At 53.6% G+C, this 25,848-nt stretch overlaps 1 protein-coding gene across 5 annotated transcripts in view; it reads left to right on the top strand.

Moving 5' to 3' along the window:
* UNC13B (unc-13 homolog B) overlaps window positions 1–25,848 on the top strand; it is a 257,459-nt gene that overhangs the window by 216,394 nt on the left and 15,217 nt on the right. For all 5 annotated transcript variants that reach the window (XM_025207487.1, XM_025207486.1, XM_025207488.1 and 2 more), the window contains 3 exons: window positions 4,726–4,814; window positions 10,292–10,444; window positions 13,846–13,969. In XM_025207487.1, coding sequence (XP_025063272.1) covers window positions 4,726–4,814; window positions 10,292–10,444; window positions 13,846–13,969 — 366 coding nt within the window. The remainder of the gene's footprint in view (window positions 1–4,725; window positions 4,815–10,291; window positions 10,445–13,845; window positions 13,970–25,848) is intronic.

Below are 25,848 nucleotides of genomic sequence, written 5' to 3'. Positions count from 1 at the left end.
AGGGCCCAGTTTGTCCTCCTCTCCCTCAAGGTGGATCATTTCTTATTGCCCTTTCCCACGATGCATGCAGTCTGTGCGGTCCCTGCGTTGTGCAGCCGTTGACACAGACGTGTAACCGTTGCCCTCTTGCTCGGATGAAAGCCAGCAGCGGAGCTGTTTTTCTGTAGGAATAAGGCGGCATCACAGGGAGCTCTCTTCGGTGCCCTAGGGAAGTGCATACTTTTTTGTGCTACCCGGTGCATTGTAGAGAGGGACTAGCACCAGCATGGCTTAGTTGTGCGACTTCACTAATAGAAGTAGGAGCTGTGCATAAACCACACAAGGGGCGTTAAATTGAGAGACGAATCCTGGTTCCATGCTGCTAGTCTCACGCATTTTTTGACTGCATTGGCCATGTTTTGTTCACTAATCCCTTCTCCACTGGGAGTACTTCTCATGCCACAAACCTCTGAATAGCTTTCAAGTAACAATACCAGCCTCCAACCCAGTGCTTTTCCTCAGCAGGTCTCCAAGCACTTCTCAGAAGAGATTGGCATCACCCTCCCCATTTATAACGGGGGTGGCAGGCAGGGAGCGGGCAGTGGGCACGCTGAGCTCACGAACTGCGAAGTGAACGCGTACTTTTACCCATGAGAAGTGACAAGGGAGGGTGCACTGTTTGCCTCCAGCCTTCTCCTGCCTCTGGCAAACCACATCCCAAAGGCTCCCCAGCAGCAGAGCTGGGATCGCAACCTGCACCTCCCGAGTCCCAGTTGCATGCTCCGTGCAGGAGCCTGTGCTGCCTGGTCCTGGGCTCCTCCTTTCCTCAGGAGCAGGAGACATCTGGAAAGGGAAGGCAGGCTGCCTGTGTGTCTCGCCTTGGGAGAGATTTGTCTGTGGAGTCGCGACTGATTGACAGCTAAGCTATTTTGGATCCTTTTTTGAATTTTTATGACTCCGGACTCCTCCCTTTTGAGGTCTTTTGATCTTACAGGGCTACCACAACCAGGGTGGTTGGTGGAAGGAGAAAAGAAGTACCGATGCAGCTGCTCAAAGCACTCACAGATGTCTTTGAAACTGTTTTTTTTTTTTTTTTTCTTCTCCCCCCGCCCCAAGCAGCCATTTCAAAATGACATGGGGGTAAAAGCTTAATAGATGTTAGTGCCCTGATGTAAATACTGCCCGCGGCCCAGGTGAAAATCAATGGGCAATTGGTACCTACAGGCTCTTAAAAATATGAGCCAGGGTTACAAGGGTTATACAGCTTCATGGCCAGGCATGGCTCGACTTTGCAATAACTTGGTTAACTCGCTGCTTAGCCCCAACGTGGCCTTCGGCAGGTCAAGAAGTAAAGCCTCCCTACCACCTATGCTGTCGTGCATTTAACTTTCTCCGCTCTGGACCTGGCCCTGGATCAGCACGGGCAGCTGACAGTGGGCAGCATAATCCTTTCTATTTTCATTAACCCAGGATGACTCCGTGCAGCCCACTTGCTGCCTTTCTCTGCCTTTCACGAGTTATGAAATCATCAGTCGGTTTGCGAGAGGAGAGCTGACGTACTACACTGCCCACTACCCAGTCCTCTCCGTGCCTCAGATGCCCAATTAAAAAAGTGTAGAAATGGGCTGTTTCTGCATAGCCCAAGCCTGCAGGGTAAATAGCAGAGCTGAGAATTATTTAGCGAACCTGGAGAACAAGCGAATGAGTAGCAGATTTGTCTTCCTCCAATTTTATGCCTTCAGCTATTAGCTAAAGTTGTGGAGTTAATGCTCCAGTAAACTCTCTCTCTAGTGCTCAGCTAGATTTATCCCACATCCGAAATCCTCGCTTAGTCACTTGAATGACGAACCCCGGGATAGCTCAAGAACAGCCATGTCTTCATTATACGAGCTTTTGGAAAGTGTTCCCAGGGTCCAGGCTCCTGCCAGCAGCTTCCCCTGTAGTTTGTCAAGCCCTCATCATGTTGACACAAGAATGAGGAAAGAACGGGGCTGCCGGGATGGTTCATCGCCGATATGCTGCTGAAAGCACTGAGAGTCTCTCTGGGAAGGTCCCGTCAGCAGCCGGTCAGCTGGAATTAAAGCTGCCAACATCACGCTGTCAACATATGTATTAAAGGTAGAGGGGGTTTGTGACTCAGGCACTGCACCAGGACTCATTGAATGCAGCAAGCACTTCCTGGCCCTGCTGCTGACCTCGCGTTAGCCTGGAGCAAGTCGTCAAGGACAAGGTCTTCAGAGGTGCTGAGGTATTGGGGTCCCACTAAGGTCCCTGGAGAGCTTGGAGAGCCTGGACACTTGCCATGGAGCTTGGGTTCCTCGTCTCTCTTGGGATGCATGCTGCACATCTCAGTTATTTTTATAGTGCATGTAAATCCTTCAGCAAGACATTATGGAAGGGCTGGGTATCGTTTCTGTGAGAATCCCAGCATTTGTTCAGGGGTCGTAGACAACACGTAGCATGCACCGTCCCATGCTTTGTACATGGGGAATCTTTTGGTTAGCTTTATTCCTGTGTACTGTGCTCCGCGCACCCAAATGCAGGGATCAGAAAGCTCCGTTAGACGCCTGCCGTCCCGCTGCGCTCCTGCCTCCAGCAGAAATGCCACGGTCATGATACGCATGACAATGAAGACAACTTCCTACGGTCCTGCCTTGCTTCGCTCCGCCAGTCGGTTTATCGTGCAGGCCTGTTACCGCTGATACGCTTAAAATTCATTGGCCGAGCTGCAAAGTAGACACAGCTTCATTCAAGCACTTTTATCAGGGCTTCGCCACATGGGCAGAGAACAATTTTCAGGTATGCTGAACGCCAAAGGGAGTCTACGAAGGTCTATAACTTGTTCCTAATTCAGGTCCGTAAGTAACAGAAGCAGGCACCTGCCCTGCACCGTCCTAATGGACCTAAATCACATCGCGATACTTCTCTGCAGTTTGCAGCCAGCCAAGGAAAGCTAATTCTAGGCATGAGAGAGTTAGCAAATGCCTTGTGCAGACTCTTTTTCCTTCTGCCCTATGAACAGCTGTTCAGAAAAATCAGCCTCTCCGGGATGACAAAGGACTTTGCCGTCGCTGCACTGAGACATTCAGCCGCAGAGCCAGCTTTCCTTCTGTTATCACTTAGCAGCTACTAATGTGTAAGAAAGAAAAGGCCAGAAACCTTTATTTTAATTGAATGTCAGATGCAGTCTTATTAATTGCACCTGAAGGAGAGGGCCGTCAGCCCTGCGGGGAGCGGACACTGTGCTGCATAGCTCCAAATTTGTCTGTCGCTTCTTGGCCAGAAGCACTGGGAAGGATGCAGCTCGTGTTATGGGCAGAGGTCTCCCGAGCCGTCCTTTTCTGGCCACTCAAAGGCTGGTGTTGATGGGATGTAAAAGGAGATCGGTGTCCCGTTTGCGTGGCTGGAGGCGAAGGGTCATGACTCATAGAGTAGGAAGGAGAAAGCCAAAGGCATTAATCTCACCTTCCCTTCTAACTTTTCATGGCTAAGATAACTCATTCATTGCACAGTTCATAAGCTCAGTCCTCCCGGGTGCTGCATAGCATCACTCACTGAACCTGACCCAAAAGAGCCTGCGGCTCCAATACGTGCCCAAGGAAAGAGGGCGCAGAATATAAGGAGCTGGGAGGTAGGTGATCAGTACCAGTCTCTTCAGCCTTGCGTTAACCCCCTAGATCAAACGGCAGGATATTTGCTTGAAGTGTCCTGGTAAGTCTTGGAGAGTGAAGCCAGGGTCTCCCCTAGCAAATGGGCCAGGCTGTGAGGAAATGTTGGGTGTTGTAGGTCGCACACGCTGAACTCCAGAGCCCGTGTCTCATACACGTCCAAGATGCAGGTGGACAGACCAGTAGCGACAAAAGCAGCTATTGGGAGGCTGTAAGCGTATTTTTTTGATCGCCTATAGATCCCCCCCTCCATGAGCTCTGTTAATTGGCATGATTAGGCCAGCAGATGTGAAGTGATGTTCAGTGCTGCCTGCATGGAGTTAGTTACGAAGCTAATAAAACTGGAAATTCATTCTAATAAAGCAGCGACTCTGTGCGAGCAGTGCTTAAATCACTGTAGCATCGCTGCCACTGAACCCGACCTAAAACACCCTGCAGCTCCAATACACATGCGAGGCCGGTTGTGGGGCTTTTATCAGAGCTGTTGTTTCGATTTTCTTGAACACTGATCTAGGAGACTGCTCTGAGTACTTCCAGACACTAATACAGTCTGGGTTTCCCATGCCAGCTTGCAGAAGGCGGCATGAATCCCACTTTAAACCTCTGTAAAGATGCAGAAGACCAGCGGGGCTCTAGTAGCAGGAGCTCCTATGGTATCTAGCCCCTGCCTGGTGCGATGCTGGAGATCCAAGCCCTTGTCTTCCAGCCTCCCTACTGCTGTCCTACAGAAGTCTTGCACTGGTCAGGCTGAGATGCTAGGCTTCAAATTCAGAGGCTGGTGGCTTTTTTTCTTTGGACTCAGGATTGTGCACACAATGGAAGGTGCCCTGTCTTCCATGAGCATCCCGAGCCCAAATGATCACAAAAATGCATTATTGCCCTGCTGAAATACAGCTCCCTGCTTCAAGTCAAAGCTAGGGAGAGTCAGAAACGTCATTCGAAAGACTTGCACGGGCTAACCTGGGTTGGACAGTTTCTATGTGCTTCCCTCCCGTGTAGTACGCGGCGGCTAGTAACACGTTGCAGAGCAGCAACCTAACTTCTGGCTTCCAGATAAACCTTCTCCTTTTGCTCGCAGCTGGATCCAGAAGCAAGCGATCATCTCAAAGAGCTCCAGGTGAGACTGAACAACGTTTTGGATGAGCTCAGCGCCGTGTTTGGTAACAGGTGAGTGCAACCACCGTCCCCAGCCTCAAAACTGCCCTTTCCTTCAGCTTCAGCTGTACCTGGCGCAGGGAGTAATGTGTGTGACAGCTGCACGGCACTTTTTGGTTTAAGTATGAGATTCGTGGCCTCTTGCATGCTGAGATGGCATGAAGAATCGAGACAGCTTCCTGAAAATGTTTATCTGTTTTCTTCCTTGCTCTGCCTGGAAATGTGGCGTGAGAATCTCTGAACTGTGAAAGGGATTTGGATCACATATTGATCTCTTAAGTCCCTGGCTGAAATGCACCTGATCTTTATTACCCTGAATCCAATTTCCAGTTCGATATGCAGCTGCTGACACTCCTGTTTCAACATTGTGCTATCATATGAAACAGCTGAATGCTTTCTGATCCCAAAACGAATATTGAAGAGGAAAGGAGCCAGCTTAAATGCGAGACTGACAGCGTGGCCCAATACTCTGTTGCTGCAAAGGCCATACATTTTTATAGGTTTTCTAGAGCCATTAATGACACAAGCACCACAGTTGCTTGCCAGTTGCAATTAAAAGTTTCATTTCAGCTCCTGGATATGGTTTGCCTGGGGCGAAGAATGTGGCTCTGCTATCATAACTCTACACTGAGCCAAAAAACATAGTGCGGTGGGAGAAAAGACTGGAAGTAGGATGATCCACACCTGGTCTTTGAAAATCTCCACTGTGGTTGACTTCTCTCATCTTTGCCCCATGCAGAGTTAATGTAGGCCCACACCACAGTGCAGCGTACAAATGCGCTGTGGGAATATAAAAATCACACCCGCTTTTTTTTTTTTTTCTAGCCTATGGATTTGCACCGTTTATGGCCATAAATATCTTTGTAGGACGTAGACATGTTGCTGCATTTTCAACATCCTGAACTAAGAGGGTCATTGCACTGGGATGTGCCGATGCTCCTGCTGGGACCCAAGCTGGAGGGTCCTGGCTAGGGTCTCGCCCCTCCGCTCAGGGTCAGACTGATCACTATATTTAGGGTCAGGAAGGAATTTACCTTGTGGCCAGATGGATGTGGCACTGGATGGGGCGGCAAAGGGGGTTGCCTTCCTCTGGAGCAGGGTGTGTGGTCTTCTACCTGGGATCTCTTGAGTGTATTTTAACAACCTTTTACAGCAGCAGGACATTGCCACCGTGGCCCCCCTGCTTTCCCTGTGGCAGGTGTAGGTGTGATGTCTTGTGCTTTGTCAGGGTTGACAGTAGTTTTACTAAGAAGTCAGATAATAGATTTGCTTGGGATGGTTTAGACAGGGCTGATCCTGGCTCAGGCAGGGGTTGGACTAGATGTGACCCCTGAAGCTCCCTTCCAGCCTTATTTCTCTATGGAGTTTAATAACAGATGGCAGGAGCAGGAGATGGAGAGATTCGAACACACATTGAGCCGAGACAATAGCAGTCATAATTAGATGGAGGGTGAGTGAGAAAACCATGATTATTGAGTTAGCATCCTTATCGGACACCTGTCTTCACGGTGCCAATGTTACAAGACAATTAGGGGATATCTTGGCATATGCAAATGTAATTTGAAGAGATTATGCAGTATCAGCACACACCCAGGGGAGCACTTCAGAGGCAAGTGCCCGAGAGATTAACCAGCCAGGCGGGTGCAGCTGCCTCGTCTACTCAGAAGCAATGCTGGAGAACTAGAAGTGGAGCCGCGGCCTCCCGCGCAAGCAGGGCTGTCTCTAAGGGATGCCATTGCGTGAAATAAGGCAGATGTCCCAGCTAATACTGAAAGCATTTGCAAATGGCAACTCCCAGGACTCCTCCCTTGCCGTATGCTGTGGATCTGCCGCTCTCGCGTCATGCGGGGCAGTTGCGTCAGCTGGGAGAGCAGTGCGTCTCCGAAATTCCCTGCTACGGTCGTGTAAAGAAAGCATCAGAGCGGAGCATGTTCAGCCGCAGAGCCCTAACGAGCGTGTTCGTGGCTGCTGCCTGGAGCTAGTCGGCGCAGGGCGGGATGCCAGAGCAGCAGTTCCCTTTCTAGGTCTCTTCCAAGCCTGCCTCTCTCCACACCCATGCATTCCCTTCCCGATCCCCTCAGCCTCCGACAGCGCAGTGCAAGGTGTATTGCCTGTGCCCAGCAAGAGCAGGGGGAGCCCTTCATGGCAGCTAAGATCATCCAGCACAATGACCCCTGGGACCTGGGCATTGATTCAAGGGGTCAAGAGAGAGTTTTATCAACTGCAGCCCCAGGACTGGGGAGCACTGCACTTGCTGTCCTTAGCCTCCAGTTTTGCTGTACCCTTGCCCAAAATCAAAATGGGAGAAAGCTCCCTGACGCTCGGCGAGCTTGTCTGTGCTGCAGCAGTAGTGTGTCCTGGCCCCAGCCCAACCCATGCGAAGTAGCAGGCACGTTCCAGACCCAGGAAGAAGAACGCTAGCAAACCTACTTGGGGCTCAACCCTGGCAGATCTGAGAGCAGGGGCTGGTGGTGACTTGAAGCTGGAGGCTCCTGGGTCGTCCCCTCCACTCAGGGTTGGACTAAAGCCGCATTGGGCTCAGGAAGGAATTGTCCCTTTGGTTAGACTGGTCCGGACTGGGGGGGTGCCTTCCTCTGCCGCGGGGGCACGGCCTCTGCCTGAGCATATGTTAACACCCCTTGCAGCAGCAGGATGTTGGCTGCGACAGCCTCCCTGCTTTCCCTGTGGCAGGTTCGGTTGTGATGTCTTGGGTTGTGTCAGGGCTGACTGTCATTTTGCTAAGAGGTTGGACAATGGATTAGCCTGGGATTGATTTGGACAGGGCTGCTCCTGCCTCAGGCGGGGGTTGGACTAGACGTGCCCTCTGGGGCTCCCTGCCAGCCCCACTTCTCTGTGACCGTGAGCCTGGAGCAGCCGCACTAGTGCACAGGAGCGTGCCTGCAGACTCCAGCACGTGAGGCATGCACCCACCCCTTGTGCCAGGCCCTGCTGCTGTTGGTGCAGTAAAGAAAAGCCCTGACGAGTAATCTCCACGGTCAGCACGGCGTTCAGGCGATGAGCTCCTGGTACATAGATGCATATGAAAGGGGCCCTGCTCAAGATGAGCAAGCGGCAGAGCTGGCCTTAGAGGCGGGCAATGTGATCGGGGGGTGCCACACCCACACTGCTACCCCTTTACCCAGGGGTGTAGCCCCCCCCGCCCGGTACCCATGGGGGGTGGCAGAGCAGAGGGAGTCCAGTCCCCTCCCTCACTCCCTCCCATCTCCATGGGCTGAGCCTCCCTCCCTCCCTCCAGAGCTGGGTGGCTTCCTTGCCCCTCTGCCTCCAACAGGAGCTGGGGGGCTGCCTTCAATAATTCATCTCCCAGCAGTAAAGGCAGGTGGGGGAGAGGTGGCAGAGGTGGGGGGAGCATGTGCCAGCATGGGTAGGCAGCCACCCATGTGGTGGGCATGGCACGGCACGGCTGACCAGCAACAGAAAGGAAGCTCAGGCCGAGTTTCTGATGCTGCCTCTGCATGAGTGTTTTCCATCCCTTGATGGGGCTCAGGACAGGTGTGTAGTGTCCATGGGGCCCGCTTCAGCCCTTTCCAAGCCTTGTACACGTACTCCAGCCACCCCGTGGGCAGAAGGTCACCCTGCTGATGGCCGAGCTGTGCAGAGATGCTGGTGCTGTGCAATCACCCTGCTTGGCCTAATGTCACATCAGTATTTTACATGCAGGGAACACACTGGGGTTTCCAGAGGCAACAAGGGAGCTGTAGCAAGACTTACCCCAGCTGCAAGGATGGTTGCTGTGTCCTAGCCTACATATAGGAGGCTCATTGAACAGGCTAAAATCACGGGATGCAGGTTACACGCTTCAGTCAGTGCTGGACACTTGGTAGCCCTGAAACTGGCCAGGCCCTGTCCCATTTCAGGGTTGCCCTTAGGAGAAGCATTGCCAGGAGCCTTAATGAGGTGTGAACAGCTGAGCAGAGGCTCAACCCAAGCTCTGAGTAACAGTGTAACAAGTCTTGGAGTAACAATGTAACAAGCATTAGTGACAAAAAGCTGAGAGCCAGCAATTCCTGCAGAAATTAGGCACAATTTAAATATTGGCCAGCTGAAAACGTATCCAGGAGGGCAGGCATGCAGTCTTGGGGGCCAGGAGCTTTCTGAGCTCAGTGACTGATGTGCATGGTGGTCGCTTCTGCGGTGTTTTCCCGTGGGTTTGTCAACCTCTGCCGCCCAGAGCCAGTGCAGCGAGGGGTCTGGGCTGGAAGGGTCGGGTCCCCGGGGCTACGGGAAGCAGCGGCTGTTGGAAACGGATGTTGATCATTTCTTTATGTGCAGCCAAGTCGATAAACTGAACTGCCTAGGTACCCAGAACTGGCTGCTCTTTGGCGCTCCTCATTGCTGGAGAGGCAAAGCGAGCGTGGAGGCAGCAGGCAGAGGAAGGAACCTGGCTTGAACACAGTAGGACGTGACCAGGTAGTGGGAGGGACCAGGAAGCTGTGATGTGCTGGCTGTGGGCGCTTGGGAGAGCGTGGTTGGAAAGGCCAGGGGGCACGAGGAGAAGTGGGTAGCAGGAAGAGAGGTGTATATGCCTAAACAGCGGAGCCGCGGCCCAGCTACAGGCGTCCGGCTGAGTCAGTCCCATAGACGATCAGGCCACCTACTCAAAACCAGGTTTGAAAGCCGGCGTTATGCCCCTACGGATTGAAATCTTGGCCACGGTTCCTAGCAAAGACCCACGTGATCGTCATTTAATTAAATACCTTGTTGTCAGCAATAGTTCCTTTAAATGTCAGAGTCTTTCCCTTCCTGTGTGGAGTTGGCCCTTTGGGAGGCTCTGCAGCCTCCCGTGTTTTCTATGCGGCTACCTGCGTTTCCTGTTGACTGCAGAAGCGTTGGCCGACATCGCTGACGGGCTTCTCACAAGTGACTTCCTAAGGGAGGTGCGGCTGGGTCGTTACCTGCCTCTTGCTGGGAGCTGGGGACAGGAAGGCGGGTGCACTCCCCTGGCATGCTACATGTCCCTTCTGGAGCCTGGTCGTCCCATGTGGACACTTGTGTGTTATCCGTATAGTGCTCCAGGCAGCACCTGTCCTCGCGTTGTCGGCTCTGCAATGGGACGCATGCGTCTGTCTGCAGTGTTTCCTGATGACCACTACAGATACCCACAGTCCCAGATTGTCACTGCCTGTGGGGCCCTGTTCCCTTTATGGAGAGACAGTGCCGTGCTTTGAGTTGGAAGCCACTGCAGTTCTTGCAAAAAGAAAGGGCACTTTGGCAATTTCTAGTTAAGTGGATGAGCTGCCCTCCCCCATCGGCACACCGCCCGCAGTACGGAGAGGCTGTGGCTGGCGCCTGGTGCTGCGTGCAAGGGCGTGTTAGAAAGGACCTGCTGTCAATATGAGCATTGGCAGAGAAACAGAGAGAGCATCTCTTGGAGAGGGGGGACGCATGTACACTGAGTGCAGTCTGCAGGGACGTGTTGGGTTATGGCGTGCAGCCCCTGAATAACGACTTGCCTTGCTTCTCTCCAGCTTTCAGACCCGCATCGATGAGTGCGTCAAGCAGATGTCGGACATCCTTTGTCAAGTGAAGGGGACGGGCAATATCCCTGCAAATGCCCGGAACACGGTGGCGCAAGATGCAGACAATGTCCTGAGGCCGCTGATGGACTTCCTGGATGGAAAGTAAGGAGAAGCATCCTCGTGCTGTCTCGTGCTGCTATACAACTGGCCATGGAGGTGGGGAAGGGAGCCTTCAACTTCCTAGACAGCTCCTGAGAGCCCCCTTCTGTCTCAAAATCCTCGTGGTGGGTTGAGGCGGGTGGGCTGCTTGTCCCAGCCAAGGTGATGACAAGACTCGAGTTGGGGAATGGTGCACATTCCTGCAGCATGCACAGCGCATGTAGCTTGCGTTTGTCAGAGAGACTGTTTTGCAAGTTGGATTTGTACGTGCTTGTTCCAGCTGTGCCTTGGGTCAGGTGCGGAAAGCGACTGCTCGCGTCATATTTGACATTGGCTGTTCTGTCTTAGTACATGAAAATTGCTTCTGATTCATCTGGTGAGACAGCTTCCCCTTCTCGCTGACAGCCAGGGAACACGGGCATCTTAATGACTTCTCTTCTCTTCTCCTGACCGTAGAGAAAGTCAGTGGCAGAGCCAAAATTGTGGTTTTTTTCCTTCCCTTTCTCCCTGTCCATGTCTTCTGACTTCCTCCCTCTTCCAGTTTGCACCACAGCTGGGTCCTGCCCCACTTCGGTTGGCTGCAGCAGACAGATTTCTGGGGGCTGATGTGGGAGCGCCACAAAGCAGCAGAAGTCTGTATGCATACTGTGGGCACTTCAGCAAGTGCATGGTCCTGGCTCTGCCATTGGCTTCCAGCGGGTGTTGAATAACACGGGGCAGTGGGTTGAGTCTTGTCAGACCCTGCGGATCCATTCAATCTGTCTCTGCCCTTATCCACAGCAGGGGTGGCAGGGGAGATTGAACACAGCTGCTTGACGGTGTAAACGCAGAGAGAGTTGGAGAAGGCAGGGGTAGCAGAGTACAAAGAAATACATCAAGACATTTCTTGTGTTTCAGAGGCTGGGGGTGTCCAGGGAGCTGATGAGAAGCATGTAGGAGGAGGGCTTGTGATCAGCTTTCAGAGTCTGTACGTTGGACCAAGCGGCCTTTTGCCATCCCCCACAATCTGTTACATTCCCTCATCTCTGGAAATGGGCTTTGCCAGGTGGGGATACTTGGCCTTCTCACCGGTGCTGATGCTTTTCATCTTGCCGCTGCTTTAATCTATGGTGTCAGGGCAATCTCCATGGCCAGCCTTTGGAAAGAGAGAGCTGAGCTGCAGAAGGATGGCGCGACAAGCCTCCCACACTCACTGCAGCTGAGGACGTATTTCTTGGGTCACGTTCAAAACGTAGCCTATTTAAAGTGATGCTGAGCGTCGACTTGCCCTTGGACCAACGTTCGAAACCCAGGTACAGGCGAAGAACCCTTGTGCCTTGACTAGAGGCATCGATGCTGAGGTTGTGGAGTCGCAGCAGCTGCATGCTAAGCATCTCAGCTGCTAGGAGGGATGGAAACAGGAAGGGTGTCCGAAATCCCCCCCTCTCCCTGCCAGGTTTGGGCAGCCCCAGGTTAGGAGTTTCTGTTAGTATAGGAGTTGCAGTCAGAAACCTTCCCTGAGCTTGACCAAGCAAGACCTGGACCCCAAGCTGGGGAGAGGAGGAGCATCCCGCCTGTTGCTCAGTAGTCTAGTTGCCCAGGGACTGGCAGACCGTCTTGCTTTCTGCATTTCATCTGTTACCTGCCCTATGCCAAATGCACAAGCAGCTTATTCACCCGACTCCTTTTTGCGTCTGGGCCCATGAGGGTTTTGGTGTCACTGCCTGGGGAGCCTTGTCACGCTCAGGGCATGGACAGGTGAAGCAGTTAAACCCCTTTGCAAGTCCCGGGGGACTTCCTGCGGTGCGGCTGAATCTGATGCACTTGTTTCATGTGTCTGCTCCCATCCAGCAGTAAGTGAGGCTGGACTGCAGTCATTTCCACCCAGTGAGACTAGGGGATAACTTATTCTGGTTCAGTTTCCTTCACTGGGGGTTGGGAGAAGACAGATGAGACCAGTACGCTGGACTAGCATACTCCCAAGAGGTAAGTGTCCTCTTCTCCTGTAAGATGCTGCAGTTGTACATCTGTCTAAAACTTTTGAAACAATCCTGAAATCTTTTCCTTATGGCTGGAGAGGAGAGCTGTTGCCTGCCTGTTCTCCACCTTTCAGTTGTAGCCTGGCCTCGGGAGGATGAGAACGAAAATCCCAGCCAGGATCAGAGCAAGCATTGGCAAGTGAGCAAGCTCTGTGGTTGTGACTGGGGAGGAAGGGATCTGCATGCTTCTGGAGGATGTGAATGCAAGGCAGGGAGTCAGAGGCACTCGGGTGATTTAAGGGGGTATAAATGGGTTGGGATCAAGCATGGGAAAATAGGCTGTTGGGAAGCATTCATCCTGGCTGCTCTTCTAGATCCCACGCCGGAAGCGGGCACATATTTGAGCGTAGGTTTTTCTGAGAAGCAGAACAATGACGGTGGAGAACAGGCATGCGACTTGGCAGCTTCCCGACACGGGGACCCTCTGGGAGGGGTGCGTTTGAAGTGCTGGAGACAGGATGTCTCCAGAAATTTGTGCTTTGTCCCGAAAGAAGCTGCCAGTGCCTGGCAGGGCTTTGCAGAGCCCTCCTGTTAGAACCAGCTGTATACATTTTCAAGCACTAACTTCGTAGCCGGTTGGCTCCTTTGATAGCTGGATGGACATTTGTATGCCCTGATCATTATATGCGTGGCTGGTCTGAATTTATTGCATGGTTCACCCATCAGATGCATGATATATGTAACGTGTGGCAGGGGTCTGACTGTTGGTTTGGCTTTGGAGATGCTGAGGCACAACCACAGCGTGTTGATGGAGCCGCTGAGGGGGACGTAGGGCAGGAGTCAGCAGCCTGCGGAGCCAAGAGATGCAGCCCATGGAGCAGGGGCCTTGCCTGCACTGCCCCACGGCTGGGCAGGGGCGAGAAGCAGTGGTGGCAACTGGGCCCTGGCACTGGCCCGCTTCAGCCCAAGCTGGGCCATTGCAGCGTGCCACAAACCTTGCCAGCTGCTGACACAGGCGGTTGCACTAAGTGGTCACAATGGTCTTGTTTGGACTTGAAATTGTGTCCCGTCTTTCCCTGGTTAGGAGATGAACGTTCTGGAGCTGGGCTTTATTTGCAAGCCCCCAGCCCGGGTGTTATTTGGGATCTTGGCCAGCTTCCAAAATGCAAATCATAGATAAGAGTTCAGCCTCGGCTCGGCAGTGCAGTAAGTGCTCATCTCGCGCGTGTGTGCCAATGTCCTCCGAAGGGAGCGGGAAGCGGGTGCTTTCCATTAGCAGGAGAGTGTGGCAAGGGAGCGGTTCTCTTGCCTGTGAGGCATGGGAGAGTCACTAACGCTGTTTGTCTGACGAGGCACTGCCTCTCCCCCACGCTCCCAGTCCCCGTCTCCTCCGGATCACGTCCCCGGCGCAGCGTGGCTTAATCAGCTCTCCTTCTCTCCCCGCAGCCTGACGCTCTTTGCGACGGTGTGTGAGAAGACGGTGCTGAAGCGGGTGCTGAAGGAGCTCTGGCGCGTGGTAATGAACACCATGGAGAAGCTGATTGTGCTGCCTCCGCTCACAGACCACACGGTAAAGCACTCCCTCCTTCCTGACCCGGGGCAGAGACCGCCCCTGTTCCTCTGTCCGGGGTCATCTGTCCAGGGGGTAGCGCTTGGATAGGTGCCTGCTCTGTCGTGTGGGTGACAGAAGGGAGGAGACAGCCGTATGCTAGCACTGGGTGGCTTTATTTGTGGTGGGTGCTGAGATGCCAGAATGACTGTCGGGTATGAGACCATGCTGGACAGAAACCAGGTCAGGGCAGCACCTTGGAGACTAACTGAGAGAGGCAACAACCGGCTTCATCACATGCTAGGAATGGACTGGCAGAAAGAAAATTGTATATAGAAAGATTAAGGATGAGGGAGGGGGTCCTGCGAGGAGAGGAAATAAATGGATTGATTAGGTCAGTTAAGGTGAGCAGGGCATTTGACAGCCGGAGTTACCACCTAGTCCAGGCAGTGGGACAAGATCCCCTCTCCCCTGTGGAGAGCATGCTTAAAACCCTCCAGTCTGTGGGTGATTTAGGATTATAGACTAGGATTAGTATGGGATGGTTTAGATTGGGTTGGACTAGATGTGGCCACTGGAGAGGTGCCTCCCAGCCTGACTCTTCCTGAATTTCTAGGATTTCTAGTTCACGGTTTTGCGTTCACGTTGTTTTTTAAAGTGCTTTTTGTTCGTGACAACTCCCCTGAGGTCAGGGACGGGAAGTCCAGTGAAGTGGAAGGTTTCTGCCACGGGCTTGGGGGCATTTCTGGACACGATGGGCAGGCAGGAGCCAGCAGTCTTCTGCAGGGAGCTGCACCCCAAATGATCTAGTGACTGGTGCTGGCTTCGGGAGCTTGGATGGCCCACATGACCACTTCCACTGAAGTCATCTGCTCCTTCGGCGGCTGAGCATTTCTCCTATTAGATGTGGCTAATTTGGGATGAGTCGTTAGTGATGCTTCAGACTATCATCCCAATGGAGCGAGGCAGCGTTGCTCCGTCTCTGGGGAGTTGTTTGAATCAGCCCCAGGATGGGCTCTGATTTCCAAAACAGCCTGTCATGTAAGTGTTCGTCTGCAGGGACCACTTAGGCTAGTGGTAAGTCGGTGATGGGAAGACGACCTGTCTCCCAATCCCAGCAAGCTGCGGCGCCGGACGACGTTCCAGGTCCAGAGGCCCAGCTGCTCCCGGGCCGAGATCCCATCAGGAGCCCAGGGGACTCCTGGCTGCAACCTCGCGTTTGGAGTTGCTGCAAGTCCTCCCAGAAGCAGGACTCTGGACCTGGGCCTCATGGCAGCGTGATGTGCTTTGATTTGACCGGCAGGTGGAAAGGCGGCTCTCTCATTCCTCACCGGCTCTCTGCCTGCGCGGAAAGACGGCTGAGGGGATGGTGCAGACTTGCAGGTTGCAACCGGGTTACTTGTTCTCCCCCTTAACGGTCTGTTTAAACCTGGAGCTGCTGAGAAGCCCCTGTGATACGTGAGCTCTTTCAGAAGCCTCTTAGGAACTAGGAAACGAGTCAGGAGCCTCAAACACCTGCTTGCTCCACACTTATTTAAGCGATTGTTTTTAAATCCCTTTAATCAGTCTCGGGGATTTGGGCACTGCCCTTAAAAGGGGGAAAAGGGCTCACTTCCTGGGAGAAAAGAATGCATTTTCCAGCCAACTTCTACACTACTATAGGAAAGGAGATTTAAGGAAAACTGACGACACCTTGCTGTTAGAGCTGCCTTATCCCTTCCACATGGAAGCAATGGAAAGAGGGTGGGGAGAAAGCTCTCCTAAGGAGGGCAGGTAGAAGGATCTGCTTTGGGCTTTTACACTGGCAGCCTTTGAAGCTCCCAGGCAATGTGGGATGCAGGTGCCTGACGTTGTTTCCCTGCAAAAAGCAGCCCGTCACTTGAAAACTCCCCCAAGCAACGGGAGGTCACCGTGCACTAGCCCCTCTGTGCCATCACGTGTGGTCCCGTGTTACCTCCGTGACGGCACCCTTGAAAACGGAGCAGCTGCTGTTCGGCAAGGGGCTGCACTCCAGCTGCACCCAGTTCTGGCCCAGACTCTTCTAAACCGTGGTCTAGAGCAAGCTACCGGAAGAGAGATGGGCAGAAGTAGTCCAGACACAGATCAGCTGCCAGGGCCCCATGGCAGAGCGGTCAAGGCTGGGAACAGGAGAATGCGATCAGAATATAGACAGCGAGGGTGGAAGGGAGCGCAGGAGGTCACATCTATCCAACCCCTGCTCCAAGCAGGACCAGCCCCAACTACATCATCCCAGCCGGGGCTTTGTCTACCCGAGTCTTCAAAACCTCCAAGGATGGAGACTGCACCGCCTCTCTGGGGAGCCTGGTCCAGTGCTTCGCCACCCTCCTCGTGAGAGTTTTTCCTAATATCCAACCTCAACTTCCCTTGCTGCAGCTTGAGCCCATTGCATAAGTGCCCAGCCCCACAGAAACCAGATGCCGCAGCCTGTGGCTGATAGGGTTTGAACCCGTGCAGGGAGACTCCAGTGGATTTCCAGTCCCATCCAGAGCGAATGCACCAAAACAGACGCGTCAGAAATTAGGCCAGTCATGGACTCCCCAGAGCACCACTCCCTTGGGCCCTGCAGCCTTCTCCAGTCTCTTGGAGCTTGAATCCATTTGGTCTCCAGCCTGTCGACATAGACCAGTTGGTTCAGTGTTTGCTCCATAGCCCAGTCCCCTTTCCTTGAGGGTCTGCTTCCAAACACCGTGAGCCCATTCTCCCCCAGTGTGCAAGCTAGTTGGGGAAACAGAGGCATGCTAGCCAGTTGTAAGATAAATGCATATAACTCAGAAGTATCACGGACAAGATAGGCTGGGCCCCCAAGATCCAGTGGACACAAACGATCTGTGAAGAAATTAGGAGATTTTTAACTATTAGATTCTGGAGTGGTCTTTTCAGCACAGTGCTGGGAACAACGGGCCTAAATTGCTGCAGGCGGGATCTCAGCAGGCTTCTGGAAGGGGCGGTGTGACTAGTTAGGGGTGCAGCCGGTGTTGATGCCTGTGTTGCATGCAGGTTTTTTGTATTTGGTATCCCTGCAAAGGCTCTGAAAGGAAGCTCTGTGTGGAAGGGTTTGGGTAATCCCACGCTCCGCGGCTTCTGCCTTCAGGGGCCAGAAGGGTCCCCCTGCTTTCCTCCCACTGGATGCATCCAGCCACAGTGAGGTGTCAGAGCCCTGCTGCGACCCGGCCACCGTCATTGCAACAGCGAGGACTGGTGCTGCTGCTCTCAGCACCCTGGGAGCAATAGCAGCAGCTGTTGTCAGCACAGCTGGCCTGGAGTGGATGTCACTGGCGTGCAGTGGCAGTAGCAGCAGCTGTAGGCAGAGAAGGCTGCCTCCGGCTGATGGGAAGGCTGCCTGGACTTGGGGGTGTCCTAACAGCTGGTGCTGCCCTCTCCCTTGCCAAGAACAGGCAGAAGCTGTCAAATCCTCCCCGTCCCCCACTACCCACAGGGTGTGTGCAGGGGTGGGGGTATTTTGACAGCTGCTGCTCTTGGTCTGGGATCCAGCTCACTGGGGGAGGGGGGAGCAAGGAACAGCCCCTTCTTACCCATGTGCTGGAGAAGCTCCCCTCTGAGGTGACTGGTATCAGGGTCCTAGAGCTTGGGGGCTGGAAGGGGCTGGTGGGGGTCACATCTAGGCCAACCCTGGCCTGAGGCAGGATCACCCCTGTGCAAACCAGCCCAGACACATCCACCATTTAAACTCTTCGTGAAACTACTGTCAACCCAGGTGCAACACAGACATCGCACCTGACCCTGCCATAGGTAAAGCAGGAGAACCACAGCAGCTGATGACCTGTTTCTTTGAAATGTTGTTAATAGATGCTCGAAAGATCCCAGGCAGAGACCGTGCCCTGGTACAGAGGAAGGCAAAACCCCCCAGTCCGGACCAGTCTGACCAGGGGAAAATCCCTTCCTGCCCCCAGTGCAGCGTTGATCTGACCCTGAGTGCAGGGGCAAGACCCTCCAGCCAGGACCCTGCAGGGCTGGTGTCAGCAGGAGCACCGGCACAGCCCAGCCCCATCCCCAGCCTGGGCTGCAGCAGCACCCAGCACCTCTGGGGAAGGCTTCAAACCCCCTGACACATGGAGCAGAAAGTGGGGGGTACAACCAGCACAGCCCAGAAACCTGGGACATCCCCATAGCAGAGCACAGGCATCGCTGCACCTAAATCATCGCTGCCCAGTGTCTGTCCACCCTCTCCTTGATGCCTCCAGTGATGGAGAGTCCTCACCTTCCCCCACTGGGGTGCATACCCCACTGCCTCCTTGCTCTAACAATGAAGAAGCATTTCCAGATCTCTAATCTAAACTGACTTTGCTGCAGCTTCAAGCCGTTGGTCCACATCCTCCTCTGCAGCAATAGAGAACAGCTGCTTTCCCTCTTCTCTATTGCAGCCCTTCCAGTGTTTGCAGACTGCTTTCATGGCCCCTCTCAAGTGCCTTTTCTGCAAGCTGAACATGCCCTGCTCCTTTAGCCTCTCCTCTGACTTGCCTTCCAAGCCCTTGAGCATCTTTGTCACCCACCTCTGGCCCCTCTGTACCTTCTCTACGTCCTCTTTAAAATGTGAAACGCAGACCTGAATGCAGTGTCCGGGTGAAGCCTCGCCAGTGCCGAGCGGAGAGATGCTGTCACCTGCTTTGTGCTGCATGGTAGTGCTGCGACATGTGCGTGCCCCCTTACCGCTAGAAATGAATGTGTCCATAGCCTTAAAAGCTAAAAATCTCTTTGGTGAACTACATGCTGGGTCTGGCTTGGGGTCAAAGCAATAGCTAAGTTTAAGGCTAGGAAGGGATTTTTCCCCAGGTCAGGTTGGTTTATTTTGCCTTCCCTTCACGCTAGCGTCTTCCAAGCAGGTTTTAACCTAATGGATTTCCTGCCACTGCAAAGGCCTGGCATTGGCAGTGTCCTTCTCTCTTGCTCTTTCCCGGTGACATGCAGTTGGGTTTTTTATCAGGTGGCAGCTGGACAGTTGGAATACATGTTCATATGGAAACCGGATGCCTGCATGCAACGGGGTCTCAACTTGCAGGACTGGAAGGGGCCTTTTAGGTCATCATTCTTAATCATTCATCAGCCCCTCTGGGGTCCTTAGCAATGGGACTTGGGGTGGGTGAGGGCAGATAAGATGCAGGAAGCAAGCCCTGTCAACACGGCCATCACTTCCATTGCCACCTGGGACCCACCATAGCACACTAAGTCCTTCCTCCTCCTGGTCAGACCAGGCCAGAGAGCAAACTGAAGGCATCAGCTCCTCCGCTGGCATCCACCGAACCCTGAGCGGCCCTTGGGAGGCGAGACGAGTCCCTCCTGTCTCTTATATGCACATGTCCTATCCCTTCCCTGCTGCCTGCCTTCTCTTTTGGCAGCTGTTCAGTAAGCGTCTGGCTCGGCTGGCCAAGACTCGCCGCGCTGGGGATGAAATTGGCTCCAGTGAGGCCGGGATTTTACCTTTGGTTGCGCTACAGGTTTGCCAGGTCTGCAAGTGCCTGGCAAGGCTCGTGCTGTGGCCACGTGTCTGAGGCTGAGACTCAGCATCGCAGGCAAGCTGCACTTTTTTCCCTTTGCTGGTTTTCCCCGTCCCGTTGCCTGTTCACCTCGTTTGCTTTCAGGAGAGCAGGGGCAAGACCGGCAGCAGCTCCAGCCCACCTTAACGAACCCTCTTCCCTGCAAACTCTGCAGTTTTATTGCCGCCTTTATACCATCTAAAGGAGGGTCACAGGGGAGCTTCCCCGTAACATCTCTGCTGCTGCCGGCTAATGAAATAAGGGCTCCTGGTGTCAAAAAGAAAGCCTTGCCTTGCATTTTGTTTCAAGTGCTCTCAACGTTTTCATTCTCTTTCTCTACCTCTGATAAAAGTGGAAAAGGCTTTTAATGGAGGCTGTTACCCTGAGCCCAAGCAAACTGAAGTCTGTCCTGAAACCTCTGAAGCACACCTAGCTCTTGGGTGTTGTGCAAGGATGGGGTGACACTCACGCCTTCTCTGCCCCGAGGTCCTATCCAAATTCACGCAGTGCTGCATTGCACAGGAGGAGAAACCTGGAAGCGTTGCCCCTTTTGTCCCTTGCTGCGTCTGCAGGATTACGGCAGAGCGTGGCTCTTTGTGACGAGACCGGCCGGGCCGCTCCAGCCCGTGTCGGCTGTAACGGCATCGCAGCAATCGTGTCGCTTCTGCGCCTTGAGGACAAGAGGCAGCAGCAGGTGTCCTAATAATGCGCTCAAATCACCGGCTCAGAAGCCGGTGGGGATTGAATTTCCATGGATTTGGAGATCAATGGCAATGCGAGCCGCAGTAATTCAGCGAGCCGTGCACACCTCGCCGCTTTAACTAGAGATCAGTGCTTTAATTAAAGCCCCAGTCTCTTTTGCATGAGTGGGTGGATGAGTTTCAGGGAGTCGGTGTTTTCAGTTTGCTGAATCCATCGTGTTTTCATACCACCGCTTGATGCACGCGCTCTTTTCTCCTGTCCCGCAGTAGCCTGAGCCTCTGCCTTTGGCTCAGAGGTGATCGGGCCAGTCGAAAGATGCGGGACTGAAGCACGGACCCCTCCTCCGAGCTCTCTGCTTGCTTTGCCCTGGTGTTCGCTCCGTAGCAGACAGGTGGAGCGCACTCCGTTAATACGCGCCCTCGCAGCGTTTCCTTTTCTGCCCTGGAGAGACTCCTCTTGGCTAAATAAAAGTGTGATCCTGAGTTAGACGCAGGCTTCAGGCTGTCCCGGCTTCGGGCTGTGGTTGTACCTGTCCCTGTCCCGTTTCCTGTCCCCTGGAGCGCATGCCAGCGCTGCTTTCGTGGTCAGCAGGAGAAGATGGGGCCAGCAGGAAGGCTGCCAGCACCCTCTGGCTATTAGATGCATCCTTTCTCCAGCACTTGCAAAGGGCACAGAAGTCGCAGCCGGCCCCTGCAAACACGTGTGGGAAGGCAGCTTGTCCTGCTTCAAGCCAGATAATCTAAACTAGTGTTTGTGCCCTTTCAAAAAGGGCGCTGCGCTGTCCAGGTCCCTTGCAGAGCCCCTTCCAAATGAGAGAGGAGTCCAAATATGTATGAAAGGTTTCCCTCTTTCTTTTGTTTTCCTCTCCCAGTCCAGAGCCCAGCTTGCCCTTGCTTGCTGGAGCAAGTCGCTTGAAACCCCCCCCCCTTTGATCTTAATGATTTTTAACCCGATTGTATTAGCTAGCGGCTGCTATTGTTAGCTAGTAAAGCCTCCCGAGGGAGCGCACGCACTGCCGTGGGCGATCAAATCTAATGGTTATCGGATCTGGGCGTTGGAGGCACCTGCTGCGGCGCACACGCTGTGCAAGCTGCCACGGCCCTGAATTAGTGTTGCTAAAGCCCTGGGCGGACATAACATCTGAAGCACCTATTGAGATGCTCCAAACTGAGCGTGCAGATGTGCATCGCTGATGAAGTGCTTCAAAAGTGGCCAAAGCTTTTAAAAAACGAGGGACGTTTTTGAAATCTCTGCCTCCTTCAGCAGACCCCAGCGAGGGGTTGCGTGGTCCCGTAGTGCTCCTCTTCCAGGACGGCTGGGGAGCACGCTGCTGCCGCCCTGACTCGGGGAGAGCTCTGGCGGGGGCTGCCCAGCGGTCCAGGTCCTGAAGCACTCCCAGTTCGACGCCCGCTGAACCAGGGTGGGATCGGGGCACTTCACATGCATCTTAGAAATGAATGAAGGATTCCTCACGACAAAACTGCAGCGTCAGTAGCTCGCTTTGCTGGATCTAATCTGTCTGTAGGACAGTTAAGTTTGGCTGCAGTCTCCCAGGGGGTACATTGACATGCTTCCTTCCACTTCAGCTGAGATGACTGGACCTGGAGATCCTCCCCTGAATAGGGGTGGGTTTTCTTTTCTTTTCTTTTCTTTTCCTTTTTTTTAAGGCCAGTTAAATCCTGATCGGAGATTGTCAAGGCTCTGTGAAATGAGCTAGAGATGTCTTGTGGGTTTGCAGAAGGCACGGTGAGGAAGGCAGCATCTTCATAAAATACTGGGGATGTTACTGAGCCTTAAATCTGCAGCATCCACCACTCTGATGGAAATGCTGTCCGTTGTGGCCTTTGCCTCTTTCCCACCCCCACTTCCCTCTGAGTTGCCGTAATCATTTCTGTTTTGGGAAATTATCTGGAAGAAGCTTTGCATCCTGCGTGACAGGCAGCAAAGGGTGCCAGAGGTAAAGCTGTGAGGTAGTTCGTTATATTGGTCCAAAGTCAGGCGAGAGGCACAGCAGGGTGGCACCTTGGAGACTGACTGGTTCAGCGAAGCACGAGACTTTGTAAGCAAGAACCTGCTTAATCGGATGCTAGGAGTGGGCTGGTAGAGGTAAGGGCTGCGACAGGTGGGTGGGTTGTGCAGCCGTTTCTGTCTACCAGCTCGTTCGGGGAGGTTTCACTGAGCCTGGGGCGATGCACGTGGTCCGGGTGAGCTCTGGGGCGTTTGGGGGCAGCTGGAGCACCATGCTTACGAGAGCAGCGGAGGGCAGGTGCTGTGCAGAGGACTTCATTAGGCAGCCCTCCTTGATGACGAGCCCTTTGCAACAGCAAAGCCATGTTGTGCTTGCACATGTGCTGACGGAGATCGGTATTGATTGATGGAAGTGGTTCGTAGCGGGGAAGGAAGACCAGAGGAGGTAGCTGAGCTGCTTTGTTCTGCCAAGCAGATTGAGTTACTGGGTATTGCTGAGTGTTACAGACCTGCCCTATTTAGGAGCCTGCAGCACGAACATGACGTGCCTTGTCTGGCTCGTGGCGTTCAAACGCCGATTTGAAAATACCACAGGAGGATGAAGGCACCCAACGGCCAGGGATTAATATTTAAATCCCATTTAAAATGTCTTGTAACCTGCATTGAGAGAGGGGCTGTGCTCTTCTCCCTGGCTCAGCGCACACGGACTCTGTGAGAACCTAAGTGCAAAAATGAAAGTGTCGTCTTCGCAGCAAGGGCACGCTGTTGGCAAAGGCTACCGGCATCCCGGTCTGCATCGGCAGGAGCGCTGCCAGCAGATGGAGGGCAGTGATCCTTCCCCTCTGTTCAGCACTGGGGAGGCCACATCTGGAGTCCTGTGTCCAGCTGTGGGCCCCACTACAGAAAGGATGTGGACATGTTGGAGAGAGTCCAGGGGAGGGCAATGAAAATGGTTGTGGGGCTGGGGGACAGGACTGGTGAGGAGAGGAGGAGGGAAATGGGCTGGTTGCATCTGCAGAAGAGAAGACTGAGGAGGATTGAATAGCAGCCTTCACCTCCCTGCAGGGGGGTGCAAAGAGGATGGAGCTGGGCTGGTCTCAGTGGGGACAGATGACAGGACAAGGAGCAATGGGCTCAAGCTGCAGCAAGGGAAGTTGAGGTTGGATATTAAGAAAAACTCTCTCACTAGGAGGGTGGTGAAGCCCTGGACCAGGCTCCCCAGAGCGGTGGTGCAGTCTCCATCCTTGGAGGTGTTGAAGATCCGGGTAGACAAAGCCTTGTCTGGGATGATGTAGTTGGGGCTGGTCCTGCTTGAGCAGGGGTTGGACTAGCTGTGACTTCCTGAGCTCCCTTCCAGCTATCATTGTCTGTGATTTCTGCAAAAAACAACCAGTCTTGCACAGGACCCCATGACTTGTGCGGCATTTATGGTTTGCACAAGAGCTTTCAGTGTAGCCACGTGTGCGAGCTGCAGACCTCGCCCGGGGGCATCGATCCTTCACATGCACATGCTCTGCCTGGTATGTTGTGGGCGGGATTTTTGTTTGGGAGGAGGTCATCATTTTAGCAGTATCCATGCGATTCACACGTGACCCTATTTCTGGCAGTGTCCTGTACAGGTATGCAGCCCTCGGTCGTTTCTCTAGGAGTCTGAATTTAATCTGTTCGAACAGCAGCTGTTCGCTACTAAGCCCATTAAAGCCTCCCATTCTGCATCGGGTTCATTTTAACAAGCACAAAGAGGTGAGGAAAAACCGAACGCCAAATGATAGCTCTGGAAGGAATCACTCAAGGCGATATCCATCAGTCTGAGTCACCAAGTCGTGTCTTTCAGGCTGAGTAATGTAGGACATGGCACAGTTAAATATAAAATACCTCACGGAGCATGCCAAGTGCGAGGCGGAGGCTGCTCTCTTGCATGTTGTATGCACCAGTGAGGTCCAGAGTCCCTGGACTGGACAGTCGGGATGCGTGGAAGATGCTAAACGCTCGTAACGTTGCTGCCCCCACTGAGAACAGCCCAGCTCCATCCTCGTTGCAGCCCTCCTGCAGGGAGGTGACGGCTGCTATTCAATCCCCCTCGGTCTTCCCTTTTGCAGACTAAGCCCAGTTCCCTCGGCCTCTCCTCATTAGTCTGTGCTTTCCCTCAGAAGGGAAAAGTACAGTCTCAGCATCTGCACCTCTGTTGCATGAGTTAGCAACAGGGGCATGGCCCAGTGGACATGATTCTGCTTTAATCCTGGCAAAATGAATGAGGACACGGCAGTAAAACCCGGGGAGCCCACTCGAGCCCCAGTCTCCCATGCTGGGCATCCTCCACATGCGGACAGACCCAGCTCCTGCTTCTGGGAGATCTAAACTCGAAAGACACCATCGGGGAGGGGACATAGAAGATGAACCGACTGGCCTGGCTGGCAGCAGGCATCGGTTTTGGCGTGCTCTTGTTCGCGCTCGCTCCGATTTGCTTGCATTACAGAAAACGTAGGGCGTTTGGCTTCGGTGACCTGCGGGAGGGAGGGAGGGAGGCAAGGTGGAGGGGCAGGTAGGAAAGGGAAATGGTCAGCGGTGTTTGGAGATCCCCGAAACAGCCCTTCCCCATAGGCTCTGCCTGCTACCGAGTCCTCCCGTAAGCAGCACGTTTGGGGGACCGCCTGAGCCAGGCCTGGCCTCTGCATTCGTCTGTCATGTAGTGCAAGCTCCTTCAGGCCCGTGCCCAGTTGAAACCCCCTTGGCCCTTTCGGACTCGTTATGAGCATTACTTTTTCACAAATTAAATAGTCCCTTCTAGCTGTCGCTTCCAGTCATCGCGAGCCAGGAGCCTCTTGCCTACTCTTTAGGGACATCTGTCCTGATGCATCTGAGGCCTTGCTGAGCAGGAGGTGACCCTTGATCAGAGAAGGGCAGACACTTCTAGCCTCTGGCGACCAGCCTCACAGCCCGGTCGAGTTAGCTTGAAAGAGCGTGGTGGAAAGCAGAAGCTCCCAAGGGAAGAGCTGTTTGGGAGCGAGGCGGGCTGGACCCGTCAGGTTTTCCACAGAGCCTGTGCGACAATCAAAGGTAGGAGCAGAGGAAGGGAAAAGGGAGGGGATGAAAGTTAAACCACCCCCTTCAGGCACTCTGCAAAAGACTCTTAGGAGGGTGTTTGGCAGCTACAAGCCTTGCTGATCTTGTGTTGGCCATGGATACCCAGGCAGCAGTGAGATGCAAGAATGGGAAGATGCTGCGGCAGGAAAAGGGACGACACCTTTGCGGGATACACTTGCAAAACCTCCCCGTCCTGCGGCCTGCCTGGCTGGCCGTCGGCTTGCTTGCTTATTTCCTCATTGCTCACAGAGCATCAATGAGCCATAATTCAGGGAGCGGGGACGTCTGGGTGGCAGTCCTTTCATTCTCGTGCACAAGGGACTGTTGAAATGTGTATTGCACTAGGCGTAGTCTGTCTGCAAACACGCTGAGAACGGAGCAAGCCGGCTCTTGGTGTCCGCTCTGCATGCAGCTGACTCTCTTGCATCTCTCTGCCCATCTACCAAAGGTCATGGTGGTGGTCTCAGCCTCCCGACAGCGCTGTGCTCATCGATCTCTAGGTCTGCCTGTAACTGTAAAGGAGAGCTCGAGGTTAAACCTGCACTGTGCTTTCACACACGTGCCCATTCCCCATTCAGTTGGGTTGTATAATTTGTACAAATAAATAGACAAAAAAGAAAGAAAACTGCCATG

Source organism: Alligator sinensis, unplaced genomic scaffold (assembly GCF_000455745.1).
Source record: "Alligator sinensis unplaced genomic scaffold, ASM45574v1 scaffold783_1, whole genome shotgun sequence".
Classification (NCBI taxonomy): Eukaryota; Metazoa; Chordata; order Crocodylia; family Alligatoridae; genus Alligator; species Alligator sinensis.
The sequence above is the reverse complement of the archived record's forward strand: the minus strand, read 5'-3'. Positions and strand labels throughout refer to the sequence as shown.